The sequence below is a fragment of the Chenopodium album genome, chromosome 4, assembly GCF_948465745.1.
Source record: "Chenopodium album chromosome 4, dcCheAlbu1.1, whole genome shotgun sequence".
Classification (NCBI taxonomy): domain Eukaryota; kingdom Viridiplantae; phylum Streptophyta; class Magnoliopsida; order Caryophyllales; family Amaranthaceae; genus Chenopodium; species Chenopodium album.
Window position 1 is genome coordinate 9,527,400 of NC_137837.1, and position 13,139 is coordinate 9,540,538.

The 13,139-nt window shown below is 34.3% G+C and overlaps 1 protein-coding gene across 1 annotated transcript; it reads right to left on the minus strand.

The window, feature by feature from the left end:
* Positions 1-6,098: 6,098 nt before the first annotated feature.
* Positions 6,099-6,515, minus strand: LOC145627605 (uncharacterized). Its single transcript, XM_081679972.1, has one exon. It carries the CDS (start codon positions 6,513-6,515, stop codon positions 6,099-6,101), a length of 417 nt encoding a protein of 138 aa, XP_081536098.1.
* Between the last annotated feature and the right edge of the window lie 6,624 nt (positions 6,516-13,139).

Here is a 13,139-nt window from a genome sequence, read left to right on the forward strand (position 1 = left end):
ATTATGTCAGACTTATATTTGAGTTTTCCGAACTTTGATTAATGTCACGCACTTTTGTGTCAAAAAAAAGAAAAAAAAAATATCACGCACTTTTCCGAAACAATAGTTATTTTTTATTCTTTTTGTATTTTAATTGACTTCAAATCATATGGAGAATGGGGTATGTTATTATACAAGATAAATATTACTGAATACTCCATCCATTTTTAAATACTTGCTCAATTTCTCCATGTGCGGAATTTTAGAAAAAATTAAAAAAAAGTAATAAAATATGGAGGTAGTGGAGTTGGTGGAAGAATAAAATATAAAAAAAGGCAAAAATAGTGGAGAGAATTGGAGGAGAGAGAATATATGTTGGGACCACTAGGTGAAAGCAATTAATTAAATATTGTAAAAGCTTTCTAAATAAGAACCGATTGTTCGTTAGCCTTTTCTTCTTGATTTTCCTCTTGAGGAAATTCAACATTTTCTTGTTGATTTTCATTTGGATCTCTTTGCTCTTCTCTGGTTTGCTTTTGGACTTGATAGGCGGTCGTACACCTACCAAAAATAATACCTAACTAAACCTCCTAATTATGTAGTAGGGTAAGTCAGGGTCGATCCCACAGAGAATAGTATCAATATTGGTTACTATGAATTGAAACTAGACGAGTCAATCAAAATAGGGTTGAAAATATTATACTACTAAAGCAAGAAAATCAAATAATAAAAACATCTAGAATTAAGTATCACCACTAGCATAATCAATACAAGACAAATTCTTACCCCAATCAATTAATTATACGTTCACAAGGAAAGGTACGCCCTATAAAATACCAAAGATCTCTCCCGAGTTGTCAATTGCTTCCCTAATTAACAATCAAACCTACTTCCGTGGAATCATGTAAATTAAAGACGTTAAGTTCGGCACCCTAACTTCCTAATAATCCGTTCTACCTACTTCCGTGGAGAATTTCATACCCTTAATTGATTTATTCAAATCCGTCAAAACCCAACTCCCGTTGCAATCAAGACAATGGAATAATAACAATACCAATTATCCCTGATCTAGTATTGGCATAAGCACAATCAATTAAGCATGAACAATATAAATAATTAATTGAGACTTTATAAGAATAAATCAAGTATCAAACATGGCTAGGGTTCAACCTAACCCTAGAATAAATTCTACTCACAAACAAAAGACATACGAACCAAGATTGAATGAAAGAATGAAATCATCATCAAACTAAATTACTAAAGTAACTAAAAATAATGAAGAACAAAAGAAAAGGAAAATAACTAACTAAATGTCAACGTTGCTGCTAGAATACATGACGATCGAGGTACGCCTCCTTCAATACTAAAGTGGCGACCCCCCTCTCTTATCCCTAATAATAACAAGCTATATATAAGCAATGAGCCAAAGATAATATTAGAGTAGTTGAATACAATTAAAACTCCCGAGAAATCAAGCCCATACAAGCCCAATTTCGTGTACAAGGTACCAATCACGAGCAGGCCACAACCTGGTTGTGGCGCACCTCTTCTGGCCACAGGCGGGCTGTGGAATGGGCTGCCACACCACTCTTCTTCTTCTTTTTTATAATGTGCTTCCGCGGGTAGGCTGTGGAGAAAGGCATATGTCACACCTCGGTTGTGGAGTAGTTTGTCCTTGTGCAATTTCCTTTTCATATTAAAACATCTCCAATACATAGCTCAACTCACACAATAGCTTATTCCTACAAAACAAAGAAAAAGATCCCGAGGAGAGCAATAACGATATATATATATAAATTAACGCTTAAATAATTAAATGTAGAAAGAATTCACGACAAATATCATATAAATATGGCATATAAAAGGTGTATTTTATCGTGTTACCAGGACTTCTTCATCTTCTTCCCTAATTCTAATCAATCCAATTTCAAAATCATCATTGTCATGTTCCTGTACATTCATAAATGAGTTAGATTCATCAAATATTATATGAATGCTTTCTTCATCACACAAAGAGTTCTTATTATAAACTTTATAAGCTTTGTTGTTTGAGGCATAGCCAAGGAATATAGCCTCTTCACTTCTCTCATCGAACTTCCCTAAGTTCCTTTTCCCATTGTTGTGAACAAAGCATTTGCGTCCAAAGGCTCTGAGATGAGAGATATTTGGCTTCCTCCCTTTGAATAATTTTTAAGGAGTCTTGTTAGTTATTGCTCTGATGGTTACCCTGGCTTGTTGATTATGTAGCATGCTGTGTTGATAGCTTTAGCCTAGAAGTTCCTTGGCAGTGAGCTTGCAATCAACATTGTTCTTGCCATGTCTTCCAGCGTTCGATTCTTCCTTTCAACCACTCCATTCTGTTGAGGAGTCCTTAGGGTAGTAAAATTATGGTTCATACCTTGTTCCCTGCAAAACTCATCAAACTTTGAATTTTTGAATTATGTACCATGGTCAGATCTTAGATGGATTATAGAGAATCCACTTGTTTTCTGCTCATGTTTGGCAAATTCTACAAATTCATCAAATGTCTTATCTTTACTTATTAAAAATATCACCCAAGTATATCTATAGTAATCATCAACAATAACTAACACATATTTCTTGCCACTCCTACTCTGAACTCTCATGGGGCCACACAAATCCATATGAATAAACTTTAATGGTTTTGTGGTGCTCACCATCTTTTTAGCTCGAAAAGAGTTTCGGACATGCTTTCCTTTTACGCAGGCATCACAGATTTTATCATTCAGGAACTTGATAGCTGGTAATCCTACTACCAAGTCCTTTGACCTGAGTTTATCAATTAAAGAGTAGCTAGCATGACCAAAACGTTTGTTACAGAGTAGAGAGTCACACTCAATAACACTCAAGCATGTAAGGCTACTCTTTGGGATTGAGTCAAGGTTAACCACATAGGTATTTCCTCTTCTCGTTCCTTTTAGAATAACCTTTCCTGATCTGCCATTGAAGATATGACATTCATCAGAAGTAAAGCTTACCAAGTTTCCTCTATCACAGAATTGTGATATGCTAAGTAGATTATGCATCAAACCCTTGCCCAGGAACACGTTCCTATTGCATGGGAGGTTGACTTTCCAATTTTTCCTTTAGCAATGATTTCTCCTTTCTTGTTGTCTCCGAAAGTCATTGTTCCTCCTGGGTAGGTCTCTAGTGAAAAAAACTTTGATTTGTCTCCTATCATATGCTTTAAACAACCACTGTCGAGGTACCATAGGTTGTTCCCCCTCATTAGGACCTGCAAGAAAACTCAAGTGTTAGTTCCAGGAACCCCGGGATCCTTGGGTTTCTTTGATGTTGAGGCGATATCAGTTTTCCTTACCCACACTTGCTTAACATTTCTTTTATCATGTTCCATTTTCTTTCTACAGTCAGAATGCAAATGTCTCATTTTTTCAAAGAAAGTACAAACTTTGCTACTTGGTAGGTCTACATATTTTTTCTATTTACTACCTTTCCTTTTTGACTCATACCCAAGTCCTTCAGTTCTTTTGACTTGAGCATCTTTAATGCATTTAGGAGTGTAGGAAATATTTCAAGCACTATCCCAAACTCAAACCCCACTGTGATCATACACTTAAGTATGGTGGCATCCAAAGGAAAATAAACAAGAGCAAAAGAGTCGCCAACAAGTTTTAGGAACTTGTAAACCGTTCACAGGGTGAAGGTTACACCCCTTAACGATCCATGAGATTGTCAACTCCAATAGGTATGGAACCAAGACTGAATATTCGGGGATGAGGGTACGAATCCAATCTAAAATAGAAAGAACCCGCCCTATAAATAGGCCTACACTTTATTCTACTTGTATTCATGTGTGCTTTCTGACTAACATGCAAACATTAGGTTAACCCTAAACCTGTTTATCTATGTTGGTTGAATATTAATGCACAAATAAAGCTATTATTGGCGATCACTTGAATTAAAATCATATTAGCCTAAACCAAATTATTAATTATCTTATTAGGCATGATTTCAAATACGTCTAGGGTGAAGGAAACTTCGAACTTGGCTAGGTGTGTCTAGAACTAACGTATGCGGTATGGTGTTTGCAAAAGGGTTGGTTTAGAAAGAGAGAGAGAGAAAGCTATATTGCTCAAGAGATAAGAGAGATAATTAGAGAATTATAGGTGATTTGAAAACGGAGGTTAAGGACCCTATTTATAAGAAAAATAGTCCAAAAATCGATAGAAAAGAGTTAGAATTTGAATCGGAATAAAAAACCTCATGTCGCTAGACAACAGGCTTTGTCGCCAGGCGACGGGATTGTCGTTTGGCGCTAAGACAGTTTTTTTGCGGATTTTGTTTTTATCATATCTTTTGATCCAAAAGTTAAAATTAGGCATATAATATGTCGTTGGAAAGCTCTTGAAGTCTACTTTTCAACCCAATTAGAATCAGATTAAAACATTTTGTAAATAAAAAGATATGGTTGAAATAGTGGAAGGGTATCAGTTTTGGATAGAGTTTCGTATTCCTTTCATATCTTTTCCGTTATAGCTCGGAATTAATATTACAATATACCATTGGAAAGATAATTTCAAGATCTATCCAATCATATAAAATTTGGATAAATATTATGAGGCACAAAAATAATATCTGACTGTCTTTAAACATCTTTAAATTCGAATAGAATTAGGACTTAGAAAAGGAAAGTTTTTATTCAAATTCAAACTCTATGGTCTTATCTTTTCAAAAAGGATAATTAAGATCTTTTAGAAACTCATAGAAGCTTATAATAAATCCTAATTAGTTTAGGAATAGGATTAAACCTTTGGACCCTCCTCATGATCATGATCATTGGGTCGTAGCTTACGTAAAATCCAATTCGGGCCCAGTTTAGTATTTTGGCCATAACTTCTTCATTATTCATCGAAATTGGGCTTATAATATATCGTTAGAAAGATCTTTTAAAGCCCCATCCAACTACACCATTATTAGACCCTTATCATGGACCAAACTAAACTAGATTGGACGTTTTTATAAGTAGAATACGAAAAAGGTTTATGAAAACTGAAAGAAAGATTTTTAATAAAAACAACCGCAACACTAGACTTTTCACACTTTCACTTCATTCGATTATCATTCGACGTGAAAGATATTCATCACAAGGTTTGGTTTTGGGGAGACACAAATGGGTGTCTACAAGTAGCAGTAGGATCAATACTTTTACTTTTTCTACCCTGCAGTTCCCTTTCCAATTTATCCTTGTGAGTTTTAAAATTATCAAGATCTAACTTGAGTTTTTCAAAATCAGCGTTGAATTTTTGCATGGAATCATTAAAGGAACTTCTAGAACCAATATCAGTACTGATAAGTTTATACTGTGAAAGTTCCACAGTTAACATGACATTTTCCTTTTTGACTCTTTCAAGAATCTCAGACATTAGAAGATATTTATCATGTAGTTCTCCAAATCTAGTTTGGATGTCATTTCGTGCTGTTTCAAGCCAAGCACTATGATCCTTCCAGATTTGTAGAACTTTTTGACATTCATTCTTTTGCATGCATTCATCACTTAGATTAACTTCCATTTCAACAATTAGATCAAATTAATGCATCTTTGGATAAAATTCTAAGTTGAGTAGTATCAAAGTTACTTTCACTTACCTTTTCAAGTTCCTTGAGGTATGCACGCCTTTCATCTAATTTGACCATCAAGCAAAGATTTGCAACTACCTCTTCTGGTTGATCTTCATCTTCTTCACTCTTAGAATCTTTCCAAGCAGCTATCATAGCTTTCTTGACATCAGTCTTTGAGAAGGGAGTCTTGTATATTTTTCTTTTCCCTATTCCTTGGCCTTCCCTTTTCTTTTCTCAATGTCCTACTAAGGACAATCTCTGATGAAGTGGTCCGTTGATCCACATTTGTGACAACCATAGTCTGGTTTGGAGTTGGGGGATTTCTTTTGACAGTTTCTGGAGTTCCGACCATTCCTGTTGAACATCCGCATGAATCGCCTAACCAACATTGCACCCTCTTCTTCATCCACTTTAGAATCCTCTTAATCAGCTTTTAATGCCAGCCCTCAATTCTTGTTGCCTTCACTGTTGCTAGTTCCTAGTTGAAGCTCATGTGTCATAAGTGAACCAGCAAGTTGTTAAATGTTGAACGTTGTGAAGTCCTTCGTTTCTTGGAGGGCAGTCACCTTAGCTCTCCAACGTTCATCCTGAGGTAGACTCCTGAGCACCTTTCTAACCTGCTCATCAGTAGGAATTTTTCTACCAAGAGAAACTAGTTCATTAATAATGTTAGTGAATCTAGTAAGCATTTCCTGGATAGATTCTTTGGGTTGCATCTCAAAACGTTCATACTTATACATAAGTAGATCAATTTTCGAACGTTTCACTTCATTGGTTCCCTCATGGGTAACCTGAAGTAGATCCCAAATTTCCTTAGCATTCTTGCACCCCATAACACGATTGTGTTCATGTGGTCCAAGTCCACAATGAAGCATCTTAACCGCAATAGCATTGATTTCCATTTTATCAAAGTCTTCCTTCTCATATTCAGACATTGGTTTAGGAATTACCTCGTGTTGAGCATTGGTTTTGGTTACTTCGAAGTTTGATGAAGATCTCCATCCTGTTCTTCAAGTATGTATGGAATTTCCCGTTCAACATAGGAGGTCTTTGAGTAGAGTACCTGTAGACACCCAAATGTGTCTCCCCAAAACCAAACCCAGTGATGAGTGCCTTTCACGTCGAATCATAATCGAATGAAACGAAAGTGTGGAAAGGTCTAGTGTTGCGGGAAGTTTTATTTCTTTTCTTTTCTCTTCTCCCTGTTTTTGAAAACTTTATTTTAAGAAAACAGCCAATCCAGTTTGGTTGGTCCATGATATGGGTCCAATAGTGGTGTAGTTGGATGGGGTTTGCAAAGTCCTTTCCAACGATATATTATAAGCCCAATTCCGATGAATATTGAGGAAGTTATGGCCAATTTACTAAACTGGGCCCGGTTTGAGCTTTAAGTACGGCCCAATGATCTAGGGGAGGGCCTAGTATGATTTATCATTCCTAATGTAATTAGGAATGGTTTTGGTCTTCTAGAAAATTCTAGAAGGTTTTATCATTCTTAATTCAGTTAGGACTCTTCAGAGTTTTAATTAGATCAAATAGCATTTTCGACTGAAATTATATTATTTTATCTTCCAGTACGGGAAATTTATCAGATTTTCGAAAACGCGTTGAAAGCCGGTTTGGCGTCCAACCCCAGGCCTTGGCGCCTGGAATCAGGATTGGCGCCAGACGCCAGCATTGGCGCCTGGCGCTAGCCACTGGTCCTGGCGCCAATGAGCCAGGGCTGGCGCCAAGTTAGTTTTGTGGTCTTCAGACTCTGTTTTGATAAATTATCTTTTTTGGATGATTTTCTCTATAAATATCGTATCAAAAACTCCGTTTTCAATCATCAAGGGTCACCAATTCTCTTTATTCTTAAGTTTAGATCAACTATCTTCATCATCGATCATCAACTCTCTTCAATTCTTTTCAATAACATTCATTTTGTGCGTTCTTTCTTCTTTGCTTTTTAATACAAAATTCCGCATTCACAAGATCTAGAAACACCTAGCCATATTCGAAGTTGCCTTCGCCCTAGACGTGAAAGGTTTAATTTCTGAGGGTTTGGTCCCAAATCTCTCTTTCAATTATTTAATTTAATTGTTTTGATTATTATTTTTCCTTGAAGTTACTAACGTGTGTATTTTGTTATTAGAAAGAGGTACGAGGCATCCAAGTAAGTACTTTAAGGGATTTTATTGATTAATTGATATTATGATGTAGATATCATGTTTAGATTGTTATTATGGTTCCTAGTATCATGTCTAGGGTAATTTTAATATCAAATATGATTGCTATGATGCCTTTTATTCTCTTCCTAATACTTATGATTGTTAGTGTCATGTTAGGGCTAAAGACTTGATTTTTATTGCTTAGTGACATGCTAGGGTTTGTTATTAATCTTGTTAGTATCATGCCTAGGATCTTGCTATTTTTATTATGCTTTAATATTAACATGAACATGATAATGATTATAATTGTTATAATTTATGACGATTATGAATATTATTATTATTATTATTTTGATAATGATTATTTTATTTATGATTATTATTGTTTTGATTTAATTCTATGATGATTATTATCATGATATTGATTATTTATTATGTTGCTTGGTATATTTTTTATTGTTATTGCCTGATCACCTTTATTGCATGTTAAAGGGAATTGGTATTTGCAATCACGCTTAATAAGATATTAATAATCTTGTCAGAGTTAATTGTGATTATAAATTCAAGTGATCGCCAATAATAGTTTATTTGTGCATTATATTCAACCAACATAGATTAAACAGGTTTAGGGTTAATCCTATTGATTGCATGCTAATCAGAAAGCGCACATGAATACGATCAGAATAAAGTAGAGGCCTATTATTAGGGTAGGTTCAATCTCTTTTAGGTTGGATTTGTACCATCATCCCCGAACCCTTATTTGGTTCATGACCTTATGGAGTTGACGATCTCTTGGATCGTTAAGGGGTGTAACCTTCACCTCGTGATGGTTTACAAGTTCCTTAAAAACTTGTTGGCGACTCTTTTGCTCTATCTTCTTCCCTTTTGGACGCCACCGTACTTTAGTGTATGATCACAGTGGGGTTCAAGCTAGTGGGATTTTAAAGGCTTGAAATTATTCCCTACAGTACCCTTCTTCAAGTTTTTCGTGAGAATTCATCTTGGGCCAAGATTCTCCTCTTCAGGGTGTCTTGATTCCGAGAGGAATAGGCTCTGATACCAATTGTTACTTTAGAACAATACTACAAGAGGGGGGTGAATTTTAGTAAGAGAGAATTTAGCTAACTTTTTTGCGGAATTGATAAAACTAAGCTAGAGGAATGTTAAAGTCACACAAAGAGATTTTACGTGGAAAACCTCTTGGCCCTAACAAGAGGAAAAACCACGACCACTTGGGATTTTAGGAAAGATTCTTCACTATAATAGGGCAAACAACCTATTACAAGCTAAAAGATATATCTTTAAGTTCCTCTAAGAACTGGAAGTTCCCAGCAGCAAGTCCCTCAACTTTCCACTCTTCGTTCTTTTCTCTTTTCTTTTCTCTCTCTCTTTCTCTACTGACTTCTCTCAGAGTTCACTCAAACTCTCAATTCCCAAATACAATTCTAAAACACAATACTCTAGTGAATGTAATTAAGAATGTTAACACATAAGTAGAATGCGCTTCTTGACTCTTTAAGAAAATAAGAAAGATAAAAAGATGTGATTGAGCAAGGTGAAGTTTTCCAAAGAACAACTTTGATATTTATAGGAAAACATAGCCTGATTAAAACGTCACAACTTCCTCCACTTACACCACTACTGCTGCACATCAACACCACTTCTTTCTACCACTACCAGAGCTTCAAACGTGTCCCAAAAACCAGGGTACTTTGATCCTCTTAGAAGCAGGTTTTTGCGTTAGTGGTGAAGACTAAATCAACAACTAGTTGCGCAAGTTTAGGAAGTTAGGTTTTCTAGTCAATTCAAATATATTTTTCCAAAATAAAAAGATATTAAATAAAGATAAGATCAGAAAAGATATTTTCAAAAACCATCTTTCCTATTTTTTAGCAATCAAAGAAATTCTATCTTTTTAACCAATTAAAATCGCATTCCACTTATCATCAACTCCTAATTATTCTCACTTACATAAAACCTAAAAGATAAAAATATTTTAGACTTTATTTCTCTAAGAAGTCTCTGCTCCGAGTCTTCTTTCTTTAGCTTCTGCTCCGAAGCTCCAGTTCCTTCACAAGAACACTACAATTGGTCTTTTAGCTCTTGTTCCTTTGCCTTGAATTAATCCTGCAACTTAACATAAGCAAACTACAAAACTTATTAAGGCATTAGTCTATCTATTTGACTTGTGTTATCATCAAAACATCAAGGGAAACAATCCTCTATTCATAAAAAGAAGTGCCGGAGACCTCGCAAACAGAAGAAAAAAAAAAAAAAAAAAAAAGATGGCCAAATGAAATAGAGGTGATTACTTACGAGTTTAGGCGAAAAACGGATCTGGCTATAGTTCATCTTTTGTCTAATGGATTTAATATAGCAAACTCAAGCCCTTTTTATGTGGCTTGACAATTAGTCTATACTCACCAGGGCTTGTTCGTGGGCTAACGGACTCAGGACTTCTTATTGCAAATTTTCTCCTACAACAACAAGATTTGTTTGCAACTCTTACATAAAAGTTCTCATACATTGAGGAGGATGATATAGATTGATAACTCATGGTGTTAAAAATTTGTAGTTAAGTAAATAAGAGGGATGCTATGTATCGAGAATTTATGCAAAAAACGGGTGAGAATCAAAACTAACAGCTACTTTCCTTAAATTTCAAACTAGACGTTGTACTTCCAAAAATAAGGGTATTTTGTGTAATTATTTAACAAAGTTAGGGCATTTGGTGAATTAAATGTTATTGCTAACAAAACTTTAACGTCAGGGGTATTTTGAGGTCACGGTGTGAATATTAACAAACGTCAGTGGTATTTGGTGAATTTTGAAAAACTTGATGGTATTTGGTGAAATTTTGAAAAGTTCAAGGGCATTTGGTGAAAAAACTGTTTATATAATTGTTATGTACATGAAGTAAACTTGTTACTCCGGATTATTTTTTTGTAGTTAAAAAAGTTAACTTATTACTCCCTCCGTTTCATAATGTTAGTCCCATATACTATTTTAGGCGTTTTAAAAAAATCTACCCATATTCAATATATTTCATTTATAACTTTTTTTTTTTTGGAATTAATTGATTGTGGATTGATGACATGACTTTAAGTAAGGAAATTTTTGCCTTAAATTATGCAATTATGACTTGTGCTTTCCTAATAAAAAATCAAAAAAGTTAAATAAGGTAAACTAATTATGAATTATGTTGTACTTTAATGTTAGATTCCAAATATATTTGTTCTCTTATTTTATGTGATTGATTCCATATGAGACTAACATTATGAAACGGAGGGAGTAATAGTTAGTAAATGTAATAGTATAAGAACTGGAAAAAAGGTTAATAACTAATTATGGTAGGGTTAAATTCGGAGCGGCTAAAAATCAAATCGAGTTAAAATTGGGTCGGGTTAATATCAGTTCGGGTCAAAACAGATCGGATAAGATCTTCTTTCGGGTCAATTTCGGATCAGGTTGAGCTCGGGTCGGGTCCAATTGGTTCAGTTTGAGTTTAGGTCGAGTCAAATCGAATTCGGGTTGTTTTTAGTTCCGATTAAATCGGTGCCGGGTTAAGTTCAGATCGGGTCAAGTTCGGATTCAGGTTGAGTTCAATTCGGTTACAGATCGACTTTGTTTTGAATTTCTCGAATCAAATTGGATCGGTTACAGTTAGAAACGGATAGATTTTTTCGGGTCGGTTTGGTTTTGACACCTCTAGGCGGACGGTGTATAAAGTTGGGATTACTAAAAGAAAATCAAAAGTTGGGATTATTTTGAACGGACGGAGCAAAGTTGGGATTATCTTTGGCAATTTTCCAATAAAATAACATACTATGCTTTATAATTGAAGAATTCTTACTTTCAAAGTTCAAACGAAAGCCGAAATGTTGAGGAGTTTTTAATTTGGTAGCGAAGGCCGAAGAGCATTGAAATAGGATTTTTGTACTACTTGTGTTTCACGGATAAATGATAAAGTTACGTTTATTATTGAACAATCGATTTGCTTGTACTGTTGTACATCAGCAGGAATTTGGCCTAAGGGGTTAATTCTCGCTAGAGGTGTAAATAAGCCGATACGTTCATGAAATACCCGCGAACAAACTCGGTCAAAGCTCGGTCAAGATTCGTTTATTAAGTAACAAACAAGCTTGAACAAAAATCTTAAGCTCGTTAGATAAATGAACAAAGCTCGAACAACATCATGTTCAACTCGAAAATGCTCATGAACAACTCGTTTATGCACATTCATAAGTTTGTTCACGCTCGTTTAAAGGTCGGTCAAAGCTTGCTCAAACTCAAAAAATCTCTATTATATTAAAACTACTTTAGTTTATTTATATATTACTTATATTTATTTGTAAAATTACAAATTATTACATCTTATATAGGCATGAAAGCTTGGGATTACCTTTTTATCATAAAAAGAATGGAAACTTCTCATATAAAATTAAGTAGATGCATTAAAATCTATAAGTTTAACGTATAGTACTATGTTCGTTTTTTGAATAAAGCTCGTTCAAGCTTGACCTTAAATTCAAAATACAAATGTTCGCGAACAAAGCTCGAACATGTCAAATACTTAACGAGGCAAGCTCGAACAAGAATTTTGAAAGATCGTTCAAGCTCAAAATAGCCTGAACACTAATTTTTCTTATCAAGCTTTGTTCGAACAGACTAAAACTCGGCTCCACTCGGATTGGTTGCAGCTCTAATTCTCGCTTAGGGTGCGAAAGATCCTGAGTTCAATTCTCGGAATGCCCATTTATGAAATTTAATATTTTTGTCTATTCCATGGTCCAAAATACAAGTTTTAATAAAAATCTTAAACACCAAAAACTACTGTGTCTATATACTAAAATCAATTTCACACCTTACTCATCGGATGATTTTACAACGGTCGTTTGCAAAATGACTACCATATTATTTTAATGATATATAATATGACAGGTTCATTTTTTCACGTTATAAAATGACCACAATTACTCTTATAATATCTACAATGTAAGTATAAATTTTGAAATTTTTTATCCGACATAAAATAATTAATTTTGAGAGACTATAAAAAAAATAAAAATTACATAAATGAAACTAAATTTTTGATAAATTAAAAAAAAAGTTGATAACGCTATTTAATACCATTAATAAAGTATTAAAATTAATTACTTGGAAAAAAATATGTCAATATGGGTAAATACAAATTAATCTCTGAGATATACAAAAATTTGTTTATTACTTGGCAATTTTGTAAACAAAAAAACAACTTTTTTTTAATAAAAGTGGGTCCCACAATGATGATGACTGTAAAAGTTGTTGATTTATTTACCAAAATGTCATATGATAAATAAATTTTGTTTATCCCGAAGATTAAGTGGGGCTTCCACGTCAATTATAAACCATATCATCATTAAACATTAT